The sequence below is a fragment of the Bufo gargarizans genome, chromosome 4, assembly GCF_014858855.1.
Source record: "Bufo gargarizans isolate SCDJY-AF-19 chromosome 4, ASM1485885v1, whole genome shotgun sequence".
NCBI lineage: Eukaryota > Metazoa > Chordata > Amphibia > Anura > Bufonidae > Bufo > Bufo gargarizans.
In genome coordinates, this window is record NC_058083.1 from 275,358,696 (window position 1) to 275,379,427 (window position 20,732).

Sequence of the window (20,732 nt, forward strand, 5' to 3'; positions counted from 1 at the left end):
GAGGATTTTGAGCCTGTGATTCCTGATTTTGTTGGCCAACCAGGAATCCAGATTCCCACAGTATCTTCACTGAATATTACTATTTTAGTCTTTTTTTCAGTGACCACTTTGTGAATCTGATGGTGGAGCAAGCGAACTTGTATGCCCAACAGTTCATTGTTCAACACCCGGGCTCCTTTTTGGCTCGGGCCGGTGGCTGGATTCCGGTCAGTGCAGCCGAGAGGAGGACATTTCGGGGTCTTGTGCTGCACATGGGCCTAGTAAAAGAAAAACTGTGTCAGGCTGTACCGGAGTGGGGATGTCCTCTATCAGACCCCACTTTACAGTATGGCCATGACACGCTCCCATTTTGAGGCCATTCGGAAATGCCTGCATTATGCAGATAATGCAGCATGTTTCCCCCAAGGTGATCCTGCCTATGACCGCCTGTACAAAATCAGGCCAGTCATCGATCACTTTTGGGCCAAATTATTGGAGGCCTATGTACCTGGAAGTGAGGTCGCGGTTGAGGAGTCTCTCATTGCTTTCAAGGGGAGACTCATTTTCCGACAGTATGTTCCCTCTAAGCGGAGGTATAGCGTGAAGCTGTACAAACTTTGTGAGAGTACCTCAGGGTACACTTACAAGTTTCGTGTGTATGAGGGGCGAGATTCCCGTATTGAACCCCCAGAATGTCCCCCCACTCTGGGTGTTATCGGGAAACTTGTTTGGGACCTTATGCACCCACTGCCAGATAAGGGTTACCACCTGTACGTGGATAACTTTTATACTAGTATCACCTTGTTCCAGTCCCTCGCTGCCAGATCCACGTCTGCCTGTGGGACCATGTGGAAAAACACAGCCTCCCTACCCTCCCCCTCCAGGTACCCATCGCCAGGGGTAAGACCGGTGCCCTTACCAGTGGAAACCTGTTGCTGGTCAGATATAAGGAAAAGAGGGATGTCCTTGTACTGTCCACAATTCACGGTAATGGAATCACCCCTGTCCCTGTGCGAGGTACCGCGGCAACGGTCCTCAAGCCCGATTGTATCGTCGACTACAATTGGTATATGGGAGGAGTTGATCTCTCTGATCAAGTCCTCAAGCCATATAACGCCATGCGCAAAACCCGGGCATGGTACAAAAAAGTTGCGGTCTACTTGGTACAGGTTGCCTTGTACAACTCTTTTGTGCTGTCCCAGAGCGCTGGCAACACAGGGAAATTTCTTCAGTTCTATGAGGCAGTCCTCAAGGCCCTGTTCTTTTCTGACCGGGAAAGAGCAGGTCGGAGTACCTCGGGAACTGGAGGCGTCCCGGATCATCCCTGGCCAACACTTTCCAGGTGTGGTCCCCCATACTGGAAAGAAAGGACAGTCCCCAAAAAGTTGCAGAGTGTGTCACAGGAGGGGGATACGGAAGGACACCACCACTCAGTTTGACACGTAGACGTCAAGTAAACATATTAGTTATCGCCGCGTCCGTAAGAATCTGCTCTATAAAAATACCCCATGATCTAACCCCTCAGATGAACATGGTCAAAAAAAAAAGTGCAAAGAAGGTATTTTTTAGTCACCTTACATCACAAAAAGTGTAATAGCAAGCGATCAAAAAGTCATATGCCCCTTAAAATAGTGCTAATAAAACAGTCCTACAAGCCCCTACGTAAGAAACTCTGCTAAAAACAAAAAAAAATACTGTCTGACTATGGAGATACTAAAAATGAAATTTTTTTTGTTTAAAAAAGGATAATATAGTGTAAATCCTAAATAAAAATAAAAAAGACATATTAGGTATCGCCACATCCGTAAGAATCGGCTCTATAAAAATACCCCATGACCTAACCTTTCAGATGGACACGGTAAAAAAAATGAATACAAACGGCGCCAAAACGGCGCCATTTTCCATAATTTTTTTTCCAGTAACAAAGCAAGGGTTAACACCCAAACAAAACTTAATATTTATTACCCTGATTCTGCAGTTTACAGAAACATCCCATATGTGGTCATAAACTGCAGTATAACCAAACGGCAGGGCGCAGAAGGAAAGGAACGCCATATGGTTTCTGGAAGGCAGATTTTGATGGTGTCATGGTCTTACCTTCTTGCTGTTCTCCTTCGTTTGACATGTGCTGGTGGCCATCTTGGTTTCTGGGTTTCTTGTAGCCTCCCACCCTGCGGCTTCTCCTTCCCACTGGGAGGAGCTGGATGCCTAGCTCATATATATAGGAGGTCTGTGGCTTCAGTTCCTTGCTTGGTCCTCCTGTGTTCACATGCTTCTAAGACTGCTGCTGCTTCTGGTTCCTGATCCTGGCTTCGTCTGACTACCCTGCTGGTTCCTGATCCAGGCTTCGTCTGACTACCCTGCTGGTTCCTGATCCAGGCTTCGTCTGACTACCCTTCTGGTTCCTGACCTCTGGCTTCGCAAGACCCTGCTTCGGTCTAGCCATCCGTTTGGACTTTTGCCTTACAGCTTGATTTTCAATAAAGCCTTCTTATTTCCACTTATCTCTTGTTGTACATCTGGTTCATGGTTCCATGACAGATGGCCTTTTGGGGCACCATGTCCCATTTGAAGAACCCCTGATGCACCCCTAGAGTAGAAAGGGGGATCTGTGAATGACACTGAGGGGGATCTGTGGATGACACTTATGGGGCTCTATTGATGACACTTACAGTACAGACCAAAAATTTGGACACACCTTCTCATTCAAAGAGTTTTCTTTATTTTCATGATTATGAAAATTGTAGGTTCACACTGAAGGCATCAAAAGTATGAATTAACACATATGGAATTATATACATAACAAAAGAGTGTGAAACAACTGAAAATATGTCAAATTCTAGGTTCTTCACAGTAGCCACCTTTTGCTTTGATTACTGGTTTGCACACTCTTGGCATTCTCTTGATGAGCTTAAAGAGGTAGTCACCTGAAATGGTTTTCACTTCACAGGTGTGCCCTGTCAGGTTTAATAAGTGGGATTTCTTGCCTTATTAATGGGGTTGGGACCATCAGTTGCGTGGTGAAGAAGTCAGGTGGATACACAGGTGATAGTCCTACTGAATAGACTGTTAGAATTTGTATTATGGCAAGAAAAAAGCAGCTAAGTAAAGAAAAACGAGTGGCCATCATTACTTTAAGAAATGAAGGTCAGTCAGTCTGAAAAATTGGGAAAACTTTGAAAGTGTCCCCAAGTGCAGTCACAAAAACCATCAAGCACTACAAAGAAACTGGCTCACATGCGGACCGCCCCAGGAAAGGAAGACCAAGAGTCACCTCTGCTGCGGAGGATAAGTTGATACGAGTCACCAGCCTCAGAAATCGCAGGTTAACAGCAGCTCAGATTAGAGACCAGGTCAATGTCACACAGAGTTCTAGAAGCAGACACATCTCTAGAACAACTGTTAAGAGGAGACTGTGTGAATCAGGCCTTCATGGTAGAATATCTGCTAGGAAACCACTGCAAGGACAGGCAACAAGCAGAAGAGACTTGTTTGGGGTAAAGAACACAAGGAATGGACATTAGACCAGTGGAAATCTGTGCTTTGGTCTGATGAGTCCAAATTTGAGATCTTTGGTTCCAACCACCGTGTCTTTGAAAGGTTGAACGGATGGACTCTACATGCCTGGTTTCCACCGTGAAGTATAGAGGAGGAGGTGTGATGGTGTGGGGGGTGCTTTGCTGGTGACACTGTTGGGGATTTATTCAAAATTAAAGGCAAACTGAACCAGCATTGCTACCACAGCATCTTGCAGCGGCATGCCGTTCCATCCGGTTTGCGTCTAGTTGGACCATCATTTATTTTTCAACAGGACAATTACCCCAAACACACTTCCAGGCTGTGTAAGGGCTATTTGACCATGAAGGAGAGTGATGGGGTGCTGTGCCAGATGACCTGGCAAAAGGGCCTACAAGTGCTAAGCATCTCTGGGAACTCCTTCAAGACTGTTGGAAGACCATTTCACGTGACTACCTCTTGAAGCTCATCAAGAGAATGCCAAGAGTGTGCAAAGCAGTAATCAAAGCAAAAAGTGGCTACTTTGAAGAACCGAGAATATGACATATTTTCAGTTGTTTCACACTTTTTTGTTATGTATATAATTCCGCATGTGTTAATTCATAGTTTTGATGCCTTCAGTGTGAATCTACAATTTTCATAGTCATGAAAATAAAGAAAACTCTTTGAATGAGAAGGTGTGTCCAAACTTTTGGTCTGTACTGTATGTCATCCACAGATCCCCATAAGTGTCATCTACAAATCCCCCATTAGATGCATCAGTGTGGAGGGAGGAGGCAGGGACACTCATGGCGGGGTGCAGTGACTCTACTCTAATACACCGGGCCCCGCAACTATTAAATACATTCAATCTGATCTTTATTTAATTGTATATGCTCTGACGGTACTTACTGTAGTACCGTAGGTATAGCATTAAGACGGCGCAGACCGGCATCTCCTTCGGTCATGCGCCGCCTGCTGCAGCTCCCTCCTCATGCGCCGCCTGCACCACCTCCCTCTGTCATGCGCCCGCCTGCCCCAGCTCCCTTTGTCATGCGCCGCCTGCCTGTTCATTCATAAAGTGAGATAAGTATGAAGGCGGCGCATGAGGGTCACTTTTATGGAGTTTCTACTCTAGACGTGCATCAGGTGGGCTTCAAATAGGACATGGTGTAAATAAACCAGTCCAGCAAAATCTGCCTTCCAAAAACCACACTGCCCCCCTATCCCTCTACGCCCTGCTGTGTGCCCGTACAGTAGTTTACGACCACATATGGGGTGTTTCTGCAAACTACAGAATCAGGGCAATAAATATTAAGTTTTGTTTGGCTGTTAAACCTTGCTTTGTTACTGGAAAAAATTGATTAAAATGGAAAATTTGCCCAAAAATGTAAGTTCTTAAATTTCATCTCCATTTGCTAATAACTCTTGTGGAACACCTAAAAGGGTTAACAAAGTTTGTAAAATCCGTTTTGAATACCTTGAGGGGTGTAGTTTCTTAGATGGGGTCACTTTTATGGAGTTTCAAATCTAGGGGTGCACCAGGGGGGCTTCAAATGGATCATGGTGTAAATAAACCAGTCCAGCAAAATCTGCCTTCCATAAAACCACACGGCGCTTCTTTCCTTCTATGCCCTACCGTGTGCCCATACAGTAGTTTACGACCACATATGGGGTGTTTCTAAAAACTGCAGAATCAGGACAATAAATATTGAGTTTTGTTTGGCTGTTAATCCTTGCATTGTTACTGGAAAAAATTGATTAAAATGGAAAATTTTGAAATTTTTTCTTCATTTGCCATTAAATCTTGTGGAACGACATTTTTTAAATCAGTTTTGAATACCTTTTAGGGGTGTAGTTTATTGAATGGGGTCATTTGTGGGTGGTTTCTATTATGTAAGCCCCACAAAGTGACTTCAGACCTGAACTGGTACTTAAAAAGTGTTTTTTTTAATTTACTTCTAAACTTGTAACATCCCAAAAAAATAAAATGCCATTCCCAAAATGATACAAACATGAAGTAGACATATGGGGAATGTAAAGTAATAACTATTTTTGGAGGTATTACTATTTATTATAGAAGTAGAGAAATTGAAACTTGGAAATTTGCTAATTAAAAAAAAAAAATTTGTAAATTTGGTATTTTTTTATAAATACAAATTATTATTTTTTACTCCATTTTACCAGTGTCATGAAGTACAATATGTGTCGAAAAAACAATCTCAGAATGGTCTGGATAAGTAAAAAGCATTTTAAAGTCATAAATTGACACTGGTCAGATTTGCAAAAAATGGCCTGTCCTGAAGGTGAAATATGGTTGTGTCCTTAAGGGGTTAAATGTATTTTTTTTGTGATCTTAAAAACTTGTCATGAAATAGAAGTGGAGTTAGTACTGTCCATATGCCGCTTACAATTTGCAAAGGCAAATACTTTACTTTATACTTTTCAGCTTTTTTTTTTTAACTTGCAGGATGACAGGCTGAACTGGATGGACAGATGTCTTTTTTCGGCCTTATGTACTATGTTACTATGTTGTGTTCTGTTGGATTTTAGAGAAAAGTTAAATAATTGCTAAAAGTTGCTTTTATTTCTTAGTGTGACTGTGAAATATTATGGAAAAGCTTCTCATGCTGCTGCATACCCATGGGAAGGAATTAACGCTTTAGATGCTGCTATTCTTGCATACAACAATATCTCTCTCTTAAGACAGCAAATGAAACCCACCTGGAGAGTTCATGGTGAGAAATGTACTAACTTTCTAATAGTGTTAAGAAATCTGCAGAGATTGGACTTTTGCACATTATATGTTTCAATATTTTATTCACATTAATTAATTTATTTAGTTGTTTTCTTAGGCCCCTTTCACATTGGCGAGTATTCCGCGCGGATGCGATGCGTGAGTTAAACGTATTGCACCCGCACTGAATCCTGACCCATTCATTTCTATGGGGCTGTTCACATGAGCGGTGATTTTCACGCATCACTTGTGCGTTGCGTGAAAATCGCAGCATGCTCTATATTGTGCGTTTTTCACGTAACCCAGGCCCCATAGAAATAAATGGGGTTGCGTGAAAATCGCAAGCATCCGCAATCAAGTGCGGATGCAGTGTGATTTTCACACACGGTTGCTAGAAGACGATCGGGATGGAGACCCGATCATTATTATTTTCCCTTTTAACATGGTTAAAAGAGAAAATAATGGCATTCTAAATACAGAATGCATAGTAAAATAGCGCTGGAGAGGTTAAAATAATAATAATGATAATTTAACCCACCTTAATCCACTTGATTGCGCAGCCGGCATCTCCTTCTGTCTTCATCTTAGCTGTGTGCAGTAACAGGACCTGTGGTAACGTCACTCCGGTCATCACATGGTCCATCACCATGGTAAAAGATCATGTGATGGACCATGTGATGACCGGAGTTACGTCACCACGGGTCCTGTTACTGCACACAGCTAAAATGAAGACAGAAGGAGATGCCAGCTGCGCGATCAAGTAGATTAAGGTGAGTTAAATGAATTAATAAAAATTTTTAACCCCTCCAGCGCTATTTTACTATGCATTCTGTATTCAGAATGCTATTATTTTCCCTTATAACCATGTTATAAGGGAAAATAATACAATCTACAGAACACCGATCCCAAGCCCGAACTTCTGTGAAGAAGTTCGGGTTTGGGTACCAAATATGCGCGATTTTTCTCACGCGAGTGCAAAACTCATTACAATGTTTTGCACTTGCGCGGAAAAATCGCGCGTGTTCCCGCAACGCACCCGCACCTTTTCCCGCAACGCCTGTGTGAAACCTGCCTTAGGGTACGGCCTTACATTCAAGTTTCTTGATGCAGTTTTGGAAGCCAAAACCAGGAATGAAACCAAAAATTAATGTCCTTAATATGTTCTCTCCCTTTATGAGCCGCTTCTGATTTGGGTTCTAAAACTGCATCAGGAAACCTGACTGTGTGGCCGTACCCTAACAATAAACTTGCCCCTACTGATTAAATCTGTACCACTTCACTGAGGAGTCATGCTATAGAAACACATCAATCTGGCCAAAGGCTTTCTATAATTTTCAGCCAAGAGTACTCACAAATGTTTGGAAAAAAATTGGATGCATATATAAAGCTACATTAACCCCTTCCCAACTGCCCACTGTGTATATACATCCTATCTGCACATGCCCAGGCGGGATGAAAGCTCCTGCTTCTGCCTTCTCCAGACGAAAGGAGAGCAGTGCACGAGCGCATGGTGGAGAGGTGCAGAGCCGCTTTCTCTGTTAGGCGCCTTTTCTGCATGGGTGCAATGTATGAGGTGCACGCATTGCACCCACACTGAATCCGGACCCATTCCTTTCTATGGGGCTGTGCACATGAGCGGTGATTTTCACGCATCACTTGTGCGTTGCGTGAAAATCGCAGCATGCTCTATATTGTGCGTTTTTCATGCAACGCAGGCCCCATAGAAGTGAATGGGCTGCGTGAAAATCGCAAGCATCCGCAAACAAGTGCGGATGCGGTGAGATTTTTACGCATGGTTGCTAGGTGACGTTCGGGATGGTGACCAGATCTTTATTATTTTCCCTTATAATATGGTTATAAGGGAAAATAATAGCATTCTTTATACAGAATGCTAAGTAAATTAGGGATGGAGGGGTTAAAAAAAAATAAACCCACCTCATACACTTGTTTGCCCAGCCCGGCTTATCTTTTTTTTTTCTTCTTTGAGGACCTGGGAGAAAAGGACCTTTGGTGACGTCACTGCGCTCATCACATGGTCCATCACATGATCCATGTTATAAGGGAAAATAATAAAATTTACACAACACCGATCCCAAACCCGAACTTCTGTGAAGAAGTCTGGGTTCGGATCTGGGTACCAAACATGCCGATTTTTTTCACATGCGTGCAAAATGCATTAAAACGTTCTTCCCGCAATGCACCCGCATCCTATCCGACCCTCACACACGATGCCCATGTAAATGAGGCCTTAGTCCAGGCAGTCACGTGAGCGTCGGGGATGTTTGGAGCAGGGGCAGGAGCAGAGCTGCAGGGTCTAAGGAGACCCTGATCAGCTCTGCCTGTTTTCCCCTGTAACTGTGGCTCCTGTGGATTCCCCAATTACAGTGGAAACAGTGAAAAAAGGTAAACAAAAGCCAGTGTCCTCCAGAGGAATTAAAATATTAAAAATGAAGTCGCCCCATTCTCTCAAACCTATACATGTTATATATGAAAATAGTCACAAAAAAGGGAACCCATTGCAATTCATTTTTGTGTCATTTTTAATGTTTAAGAAATAAAAAGCTATAATTTTTTTAAAATACTTTATAATAATTTGTGGTTTTCCTCTACATTAAACCTAAAAATCGCAAAACAACTATTCTCTAAAAAACATTCTAATAAAAGGTGCTAAGGGTCCTAAAAAAAAAAAAATCGCAAAAATTATTTTGATAGTCGAGCAAATAAAAAAGCTACAGTCACTAAACCACCATGTACACAAAATGACAAAAAGTTGCCTGGACATTCAGGAGAACAGCATGGACATAACTCCTAGGTTAATAGGTTGTGTTCAGTGAATCGAAGTATCCAAAGTGAACTTCGATCCGAATTTCAGGAAAAATTTGATTCAACGCAAATCCGAATTTCCTCATGCTTCAAGGTAAATAACTAACCAATTTTCCCTGAAATGGCAGTAAAAACCAACAACATACTCACCTCATGCATTTGAGCACAAAGAGGCTGCCACAGCCATCTTGATTGAAGATCCTGTGAGAAATCGCATGTGCTGTGATGCATGACGTCACCATGCCAGCCAGCATGATGATGTTATCACACACTGAGCAAGATTTTGTGCAGTGTCTTCAGTCAAGATGGCTAAGGTGGCCTCTTTGCTCTCAAATGGATAAGGAGAGTATTATTTATCTATACTTCAAAGGGTTAATTGATACATGCGCTGCCGCTACAAAAAGCCACACTGTATTCGTTTTGTCGCTGCTTGGTTCGTGATTGTAAGGGTTAGCTGCCAATACCCTTTATGTTACATAAAACTAATGATTAGAAAAGCCGAACCCACGCTGACCTAAAGCAAATCCAACAAATCTATATATATGAAGCACAATCGGTACTTGCCGTTGGTAATGTGATGTAAGTCCTGTCCAGATTGGTTTCGCTTTCACTCTCGCAAAGAGATATACACTCTTCAGCTTCCACCTTCCCAAGCGCGCGGCTCCGGCCGGTAGCTCGTGCACACAAGGGGAAGCCGCGCAGCTGTTTCCAGGAGAACGGGCCTTCAGTGTGACATCACGCGCTCTTACCTACGGATGCTTCCTAAGTCCACACTACCAACGCGTTTTGAAAAACTCAGATTCCTTCATCAGGGATAGGTGCGTTTCCTACTGCTTGAGGTTTTATAGGCGTCCGTCTCCATATTAACCAGCCCATTGGAATAGGAAACTGATATTGTTCTATCATAAGCTTCCCATAAGTGCTTGAACTATATACTGTCCCTCACTATGTAATATATTTATTAGAAAATATATATCTATTATTGCCTCTGCGTCCAGGGCCGTCTTTAATATTGATTGGACCATGGGCAAAAATTTACTTGGGCCCCCTGGATCCCGCCTTCCCACACCTTAGCAGGCAATCACGCCCTCCACCACAACACACACACAAAAAATCCACACACCTGGTAGAGTCCAGTGAATGACTGTAAATACTTCCAGTTCTGAAGACTCCAGCGGCTCAGTGCTCTGGGCAGCTGGGCTCAGGCTGGAAGTGGGCACCACTCTGCAGGAAGGAGACCGGGGCTCGGCTCACCCTAGTGTTACAGTGCACCCCAGCACCCCACAGTATGCAGTATAGCACCCTATAGTATACAGCACCACACAGTATGCAGTATAGCACCCCACACTATACAGTACCCCACAGTATATAGTAGAGCAGTATAGCTGCCCACAGTATACAGCACCCCACAGTATACAGCACCCCACAGTCCCACAGTATACAACACCCCACAGTATACAACACCTCACAGTATACAGTAGAGCAGTATAGCACCTCACCGTATACAGCACCCCAAACTATACACGATACAGCCCCCCACACTATACAGTACAGCAGTATAGCACTCCACACTATACAGCACCCACAGTATACAGTATACAGACCCCACACTATACAGGCCCCCCACACTATACAGGCCCCCCCACACTATACAGGCCCCCCCACACTATACAGCCTCCCACACAATATACAGCCCCACACAGTATACAGGCCCCCACACAGTATACAGACCCCCACACAGTATGCAGACCCCCACACAGTATGCAGCCCCCCACACAGTATGGAGCCCCCCACACTATACAGCCCCCACAGACTACACAGGCTCCCCACACTATACAGGCCTCCCACACTATACAGGCACCCCACAGTATACAGCCCCCCCACACAGTATACAGCCCCCACACAGTATACAGCCCCCACACAGTATACAGACCCCCCACAGTATACAGGCCCCCCACAGTATACAGGCCCCACACAGTATACAGCCCCCCACACAGTATACAGCCCCCCACAGTATACAGTCCCTCACACAGTATACAGCACCCCACTATACAGTAGTTTACAGTATATTAGCAGCTGCCCCTTTTGCCCCTTGGTAAAGATGGCCCTGTCTGCGTCCCTTTATACTGGTTTAGATTTACTAAAAAAGCAAATAGCTCTATCTCCTGATTCAGTCCTGCAAGACTGTTTAAATTATAAATCCATTTACTCTCGTTTCTAGACATAAGTTTAATATAATCCCACCCTCTTGGATCTGGTTTTATTTGTTTAATACCCCCAAAGATAGAACCCCCAAAATTCCCTCTGCGTTTTTTTCTTTATTAATGTCGTAAAAAAGGATGACCATTACATTTTTTATTTATATTCCTTATATGTTCACTTATTCTGATTCGTAATGGTCATTACTCACAGAGACATCTGATATAATAAAAAGCTCCACTTGAATGACAAGTAAGGTGACTGTTAATTTTTTTATATATTTTCTGTTCATTTTTTTATTTTGTAATTTGTTTCACATTTTAAAAATGTACACGCTTTGCATATTTTGCAAGGAAAAAACTTTCTTTTTTTATTTGGATTATTTTGATTTCTACCCATAATTACATTTGTTTTAATAGAAGGAGCTATTAAATTCCCCATATTTCTTGCTTTTCTAAAAATAAATCTAGGGTATTGGGATATTTTTTCCCCTTATCACTTTATCTTGCTTCAAAATATCCTAATGGCGTTTTACAATTTTTTTTTTAAAGTGTCTCCTTTTGGTTATATTGAGTAATTATAGGGACTTTGAAATCAATTTCATCCTTTTCTTTACTTACGTTATCTCTAGTCATCGTTTGTATAAGGCTATTTCTATCAATTTGCTTTACTTCTTGTTTTATTTTTTCTAATTCATTCATTTTGTAGCCTTTTTCTTCAAATTTCATATGAAGACTACTTGCCTTGTTTTCAAATTGTTCTACCGTCGTGCTATTCCTCCTCAATCTGATATATTGGCTACGGGGGATATTAAAAAGCCATATTGGTAAATGGCAACTATCCAATGAGATAAAGCTGTTACTATCTGCCGGTTTGGAATATGTTTGAGTAAGTATTTGATTATTATGAATCAATATGGTTAGATCAAAAAATTTTGCTTCCTTCTTACTGAATGTGGGAGTGAATTGTAAATAAAAATCATTTTTATTTATATCAATTAAAAATTCCCGAAGTGAGTCTTCCCACCCTTTCCATATGAAAACAATATTGTCGATGAACCTCTTCCAGAGGATCAGATTCGCGTGGAGTATGCCATCGGGATAAATGGCAAACTCCTCCCACCTCCCCATATAAAGGTTAGCGAAACTCTGCGCGAATCTGGTCCCCACATTTGTAAATAAAAAACATCCTCAAATAAAAAAAATATTATTTTAAATAAACATTATGCACTCTCAAATGAATTAGATTTGTTCAAGTTGTAATTTATTCTCTTTATTTAAAAAATGTTCAACCGCACCTTACCTCCTTACCTTTATTATTTTCTATTATAGTGTAGAGAGATGTAATATCTAAAGTGCCTAAAATATAGTCAGATTTCCACTCTATGGTTTCCAAAATTAGCAAAATATGTTTTTGGACATAACGTCCACATATTTGGACAGGTTTGAGGTCAAACTTCCAATGCCCGATATTATAGGTCTCCCTGGCTGGTGGGTTTCAGACTTATGTACTTTTGGCAAATAATAAAATATAGATGTTCTAGGATGTTGATTATTAATACATTTTGCCTCTTCTGTAGTTATAATACCCTTTTTCTTCCCATTCCGTACCAGTTTATTCAATCCTATTTTATATTTCTGTATCGGATTCGATGTTAGTTTTTGTACATTTTTTTTTTATCATTCAGCAATCTCATGGATTCATTGTGGTATTGTTCATAGTCTAAAATAACGATGCCCCCTCCTTTGTCCACAGGGCGGATAATCACAATATTATTCATCTCTAACATTTTTATACTTTCTTGTTCCTCTTTACTCAAGTTATGGGTACATGCCCTTCTTTTTGGATTTATTTTCCTTAAGTCCCTCAGGACTAAGGCTTCAAAATCTCTAAAAGGGTCAGAATATTCATTTATTGGATTAAAATTTGATTTAATCTTCAGATTAGTGTGAAAAAAAATCCCAATTTTCATTTTTGTTTATATTCTTATTAACCTTACTATTATATTTTGTTCTCACAATTTGTTCTTTTTATAAAAATACTTCCTAAGAGCAAGGTTACGTAGAAATTTTTAAATACCTATAAATGCGTCAAATGGATGGAATTGAGAAGATGGTGCAAATGTTAATCCTTTTTGTAATTGTCTAGTGTCACTTTTGTTAATGAATATTTACTTAGATTGTATATTTTTTGTCCAGTTACCTCGATCTCCTTTTTGGATATATTTTCTTTCCCCTTGCCCCTTCTTTTGTTCTTTTTCTTGATGGTCTGGCCTGAAAAAAATATTTTTTATTCATTTTTTAAATTTTATTTTTATTTTTATTATCTGATTCAGGTATGTCCATATTCCTCTTAGGTATAGTAGTTTTATTTCTAAATTTTCTTTGAATTGCGGCACTGTAACCCTCTCTAATTTAGAATCTATCACTTTCTGATTTTCCTGTTCAATCATGAACATACAGGTGAAACTCGAAAAATTAGAATATCGTGTAAAATGCTAATTAAAAGGAATTGGATTAATGCAGCTTAAAATTAGAATTTTGTGAAAAGGTTCACTATTCTAGGCTCAAATTGTCACACACTAGTCAGCTAATTAATCCATACCCCCTGAGCAAAGGGTACCTAAAAAATTAGACTTTGGGCTTTCATAAGCTGTAAGTCATAATTATATAAATTTTAACAAATAAAGGCTTGAAATATCTTGCTTTGCATGTAATGAGTCTATCTCATATGTTAGTTTCACCTTTTAAGTTGCATTACTGAAATAAATGAACTTTGAATAATATTCAAATTTTTCGAGTTTCACCTGTATTTTCCAATGGACTAAATTTATTTGCTGTTTCAGCATGCTATTTTATTTTTCTTTCCTATAGTTCTTAATAATATGCACTAATGAGAATGTAATCAGTTCCATCTCTCTAATCCTCTTGTATTATAGATGTTTCCAAACTCACACTATGTGTAGTGAATTCTCTACTTATCTCTTCTGTATCTCGACATACAATTTCATCCAAGGTATTAAATGTTGTTTTTTCTTTTATATCGCTATACTCCTCTCCTATTGTGAGTTGTGGTATTAAATCTATTTCAAATTTGTGTTTCTTTTTTATTATTATCTCATCCTCTTTGATCTTGATCCTATTTTAATGGATCTTGATAACTGGATGATATGTGGATGATCTTTATAAGGTCTTAGATCTTCAAATAACTCCACAATTTCCCTATATATATTCACCAATCCATTTTTTTATTTTTCAGAAAAACCTTGGAATAATTCGTCCCACTCTCTTAAGTTATTCATATCGCCCACATCCCCTGCCAGGGTTTTGTAGACTTTCAGACCTTTGGGTATAATGTCCCATTTCAGATATTTTTCCAATTAAGCCACTTCCCACAAGTGTCTCATTTCACATATCAAAATTCTTTCTAATCTTTTAATTTTACTCATTGCTTCCTCAATTTTTTTTGTTTACAAGATCCACATTCTCCAATGATCAAACGTCCTGTAAATTAAAAAAAGTTTGGACAAATTTAATTCGATCTTTTCTGTCTGACCACAAGTCACTCATTTTAGAATTCCACTGTATGGATTATAGCAATGCGGTATGCTGCTTGGTATCTGTGGCAGTCAAATTAAAATATCTATACTACAAAGGGTTAATTGATACCTACCCTGCCGCTACAAAAATTCACACTGTATTAGTTTTGTCGCTGCTTGGTTCATGATTGTAAGGGTTAACTGCTAATGCCCTTTATGTTACATAAAACTAATGTTTAGAAAAGCCGAACCCACGCTGACTTAAAGCAAATCCAACAAATCTATATATGAAGCACAATCGGTACTTGCAATTGGTAATGTAAGTCCTGTCCAGATTGGTTTTGCTTTCACTCTCGCAAAGAGAGATATAGTAGATAGCACACTCTTCAGCTTCCTCCTTCCCAAGCGTGTGGCTCCGGCCAGTAGCTCGTGTGCACGAGGGGAAGCCGCACTGCTTGAGGTTTTATAGGCATCTAGATCAGTATAAGGGAAGTAGAGGCAATAATATATATATATATCATAAGGAAGAATAGTGTGTTAGTTACTTAATAGTAAGATATTTTATAAAAAGATCAGTTAACTATAATGACACAGATACTATACTATTTTATAATAAATATATCACATAGTGAGGGACAGTATATAGTCCAAGAGGAGAGATGCAAAGCACTTATGGCAAGCTTATGCTAGAACAATATCAGTTTCCTATTCCAATGGGCTTGTTACTATGGAGACGGACGCCTATAAAACCTCAAGCAGTAAGAACCACACCTGATAAAGGAATCCAAGTATTCAGAAACGCGTTGGTAGTGTGGACTTAGGAGGCCTCCATAGGTAAGAGCGTGTGATGACACACTGAAGGCCCGTTCTCCTGGAAACAGCAGTGCGGCTTCCCTATGTGCGCACAAGCTACCGTCCGGAGCTGCGCCTTGGGAAGGAGGAAGTTATATCTCTCTTTGCGAGAGTTAAAGAGAAACCAATCACATTGCCAACGGCAAGTACCGATTGTGTTTCATATATATATATATATATATATATATATATATATTATATAGATTTATTGGATTTAAGTCAGGTTCGGCTTTTCTAATCATGAGTATTATTTATTTATTTATTTATCTATTTCTTAACGGATAAACCACGCAAATCCCTCACTATCAATTTTAGATGCTACAGTCAGCGGTGAGCACAGCATCTCAGGGGTTTATTGATGGGGACGTCGCAGTGGGCGTTCCCCGTCAGTGCGGCGACTACTTACAAAGAAATGCTTTCTTCGTGAAATTCAGCGAAGCAGCCGAATAATTTTTTTTTCAAACTTCACTTATCTCTAGTAGCAGGTATAGCAGTTGTAAACATGCAGTTACTGACAACTATGTCTGGGGGCGTTACTTATCACATTATTTCTATTTGTGAGATTACTGCCCCCTGTTGGTGGCATCATGTGTTCATTATGTCTGCATGACGACATCATGTTTTTCATTTTTGTGTTCTGGTGTCACAGTGTACACAGCTACAGGCTCGGACTGGCCTACAGGGGAACAGATAAATCCCCCGGGGGGCTCATGTGCAAGATGGACCCCTAGTTCCCCACCCTCTACACAAGTGGCACATGGCACTGACTGCAATATCCCTGTGCTGTAACTTCACTGTGCTCCTTATCCCACAATTTTACTGTATGCATTATGTCTATACATTAGAGAAACCAAACTCAGCATAAGCTTTTCGTGCACTAACTTTGTAATAATATGCTGCTGGAACGTACTTGACCATAAGATCTGAAATTCTGCATAATACAGTGCCCTCATCCATGTCATTACTGCTTGTCTCATAATCTACATGATACGGGAGCTAAAGATGTTGTTCGAATATAAAAAAATCTAGCACTTTGGGCTCACACTTACAAAATGAGAAACTTGAAATATTCTCACTTTTTAGAAGTTTTCTGACCTCAACATTTGTGACATATCGTAACAATATAGAAACTGGCACACTCTAAGGCTCCATTCACACGTCCGTTATAACACTCCGTTTCCGTTCCGTTTTAAATCGGAAAGTTTTTTCGGATCTATTAATTTCAATTGCCTCAGCAAAAATGTGGACACCAATGATAGTGCTTTCCGAATCACTGAATCCGTTCCGTTTTTTTTCTATTTTCGAGTATGCGGATCCTGAAAAAAAATGAAGCTTGTCCTACTTTCTGTCAGTTTTTCTGGTCCGTTGTCCATTTAAGTCAATGGATCCGCATAAAAACTGTTGACATGCACAAAACCATCCGAATGTCATCAGTTTTTTAACTGATCAGTTGACAGGAAACAAAAAAAATAAAAATTAAGTCCAGCCCTCAGTGCCTGTGGTGAGAGAAGTTCAGGTCATCTTCTGCTCTCCTGCAAAATGGCATATAAAGTGGACCGATTGATCACTATGATCCAGGTACATTATCCAAGTCTTCAGACATGATGATCGGTGAGATAACTGTAGAAAACTAAGCTAGCAAGGCAGAGATTTCTTACACAGCTCCTACTACACCAAAAGCACAATAAAATGGCACCTGTTCTAGAAGATGTCCTCTGTTTTCACCAGTTTTTTTTTTTTTTATGGTACCCTAGCAACATCTATTCCTCCTTCTCTTTTTTCTTTTGGAAAAAAATAACGGAATCACGGAAACACGGAACGGATTCGGAAGCACTTTAGTAAAAAAATTTAAGGTTGTACTGAAAAACGGATCCGCAAAAAAAGGAACGTTTATCTGGAAAGGTAAAAATACTGACGTGTGAATGGTCCCTTACAGTAGGCCCTCTAATTATATATTGTTGGAACTCCACTGTATATGTACAGCGGAAATGCAATCTGGTGCCATAGCCACCAGGTTTCTGTTGTTTTCAACAGTAAACCTGGGGTTAATATTTGTGATTGGAGATAGTGACAATCATAGACATTTAACACCTCAGATGCTGGGGCCAGAAATGCTTCCCAGCTCAGAGATAGGGGAAGCCATTTGTTCTCTATAAAAGCCTTGGTCTCTCTGAAGGAACTGAGGCTATTACAGCTGTAGTTCCTATGGAGGGCTCAATAGGAACATAGTGAATCTTCCATACACTGCAATGGTAGCTTATTGCAGTGTAATGGAGAAGTGATCTGAAGTTTGTATATTGCTCTAAGACAGGCATGCTCAACCTGCGGCCCTCCAGCTGTTGTAAAACTACAACTCCCACCGTGCCCTTTTGTAGGCTGATAGCTTTAGGCTGTCTGGGAATGACAGAGGTTGTAGTTTTGCAACAGCTGGAGCGCCGCAGGTTGAGCATGCCTGCTCTAAGGTAAGGTAAAAAAAAGAAAGTTAAAAGGTATTTAAAAATATAAAAAAAAATATATAATTTAAATCACTCCTTCTTTCCTCATATTCAGAATAAAATAAAATACTATGATCATTTGCACTGCTGCATCCCCAAATGCTTTTACTATGAAAATATAAATGTATTTATCCCATATAGTGAATGCCATAACGGAAAAAAATATCAAAATGGTCAATTTGCAGTTTTTTTTATTGTTTTAACTCCCCCAAAAATGTAATTAAAAGTGATCAAAAAGTCATACTCTAAATGGTATCAATGAAATCTAGATTTAACTGCAAATAGTCATAAAAAAAGTTATGTGGGTCATAATATGCCGATGCAAAGAAAAAATTTATGCAGCTCAAACCCCTATCTAAGAATAATTTTATACATAAAATCTAATAATCAATCAACGCAACTGTACAAAAAGAGTTTAAAAACAAATTGCATAATTCTGGCCTAAAAATATTTTTTTTATATAATTTTTTTTTATATCTTTTTAAAATATTTTAGACCAGGATTATGCTACCTAATATTTAAATTTTTATATACCGGTACCTGTGTTCATTGAATATTGGATCTTATGTATATGAATTAATCTTAGATTGGGGTTTGTTCTGTATGTACATATACAGTACTTCATCTATTAATTCTAATTAGAAGGACTACTAGTGTGGTTACTTGAGTGCCAGTTTCTATATTGTTACCATATATACCCTAGGATACCCTACATTACTGCACATTTGAAACTCTTAATTCCACATTCTGTCTAGTGAGCCAATCTTTTCTGTATATTGTTAGCTATGATTTGTGGCATATCGCCAGGGTATGCCTCAATTCTCAGATAGGTTTGGTTGCCACCTCTGGAATCTGCTCCAGTCTACAGAATGGGGCACCTGAAGTGAAGGGAGAGCAGCCGGGCATGATTCCATTGCAACTTATTTTTACAGATTTTTTTCAACAACCAGATGATCACATAAATAAGTTATTTTGTAGATTACAGAGTATAACAAGTTTAGCCTATAGAGCTCTGTCACATTTATGTAATACTTTAGCGTCTTGCAGCTTTACACTTCCTGGAGTCACCTACGGATATATTTCTTTCAGGTATAATAAAAAATGGTGGAGTGAAACCTAACATCATCCCAGATTACACTGAACTACAGTTTTATTTGCGCGCACCATCACTCAAAGCTCTTGCTGATTTACAGGAAAAGGCACATGCCTGCTTTAATTCTGCAGCAACAGCAACTGGATGTAAGGTAGGTCAGTTTGTATGATAACTTGTCAATATGAGCTAAGTTGTCATCATTTTAGAACATAACAATGGATGTATTTAAATTTCTTGCTTAGACCTGAAAACTTGAGATGTTGGACCTTTTCAGCTTTGATCTTCTTGCACATATTTGTAATGGAAAAAGTGGGAACATCTGCGCCAGATGATAATGAGTGACATTTACTAAAGTGTTTACACCACTATTGTGACACATGCAATATTTGCAACTTTTTGAGCTTTTCAACACTTTTTCCAGGGGCTTAGGGGGTGTGGCTTAGTGTGAGAGGCGAGGCTTTGTGTGGGCCACCGGATTTACTATAACTTTCACCAAAAACTGGTGTAAGTTATAGCTGATGTCTACGTCACCCCTGACTGGCATGGACTTCAGTTTCTGGCACATGGTAGGACAGAAATGCACCAATTTTTTTAGATGCATCTGCCTTTTAATAAATTAGGCGTACCTCACGCCAGAGCAGGGAGATAAAGACATATGGGTATGCCAGTCTTGATAAATGTCCCTCAATATATAGATCAAGAATGCAACTTCTGAATGGAAAATTTTTATTTATTTTTTTGGATCCATGGAAGACAACAACAATGGAATCCTAAGCTAGAGCAGTATATTGACTCCTACAATATATAGACTAAGCCCTCATTCTGATGTGATAAAATCTGAGATTCTTAGCCAATATAATTTGTTTAAAACACATCTGTGCCCGTCTACCAGTGACAAGGTGATCTTAGTCAGACAGGACCTACTCTAAACCTACCTATGCCGTTTGGCATCTATATGCAGGAGAACAAACCCGGTACATATAATGTGCTGCTTTTTGTTACCTCTATGTGCACAAAGCAATCAGAGATGAAGAGCACGCACAGCTATATGTACCAACTAATCAAAGTCGCCTGTGAAATAGGCAGGACCAAGGTGCGCAAAAGAATGAAACTCCCAAGGTGAAATAGTAGTGCATTTGGACTTGAAGGTGCCGCTCATTTAAGTGTATACCACAGACTAAACAAAAATAACTGAAAAGGATGAAAAAACATCATAAATATGTCCGGTTTCCGTTATGCAGGAGTCTTGTCCTACATAACAGAAACCGGACGGATCTGTTATGCTGCCCATAGATTTCTATTATGATGGAATGCAAAATGGAGTGCCTCTTAAAGGCTTCTGTGGTGCGTTCCATCATAGAATTCTGTTATGGTCCGTGATAACGGAATCCATAATGGAATTGCCAGAAAACCTGAACGCCGAACTTTAACATATGAAGTTTGCTCATCACTACTTCTTAGTAATTTAGCGATAAGGGCTATTAGAAGACCCGCACAAAAAGTACCAAAGTACTAGTAGTG

General features: G+C 39.9%; 1 protein-coding gene across 1 annotated transcript in view; it reads left to right on the forward strand.

Moving 5' to 3' along the window:
* The window catches only part of LOC122934888 (peptidase M20 domain-containing protein 2-like), a 137,213-nt gene that overhangs the window by 91,671 nt on the left and 24,810 nt on the right, over positions 1-20,732 (forward strand). Inside the window, exons 3-4 of the mRNA XM_044290542.1 lie at positions 6,070-6,212; positions 19,208-19,362. Of these exons, the coding sequence (XP_044146477.1) occupies positions 6,070-6,212; positions 19,208-19,362 (298 nt within the window). The remainder of the gene's footprint in view (positions 1-6,069; positions 6,213-19,207; positions 19,363-20,732) is intronic.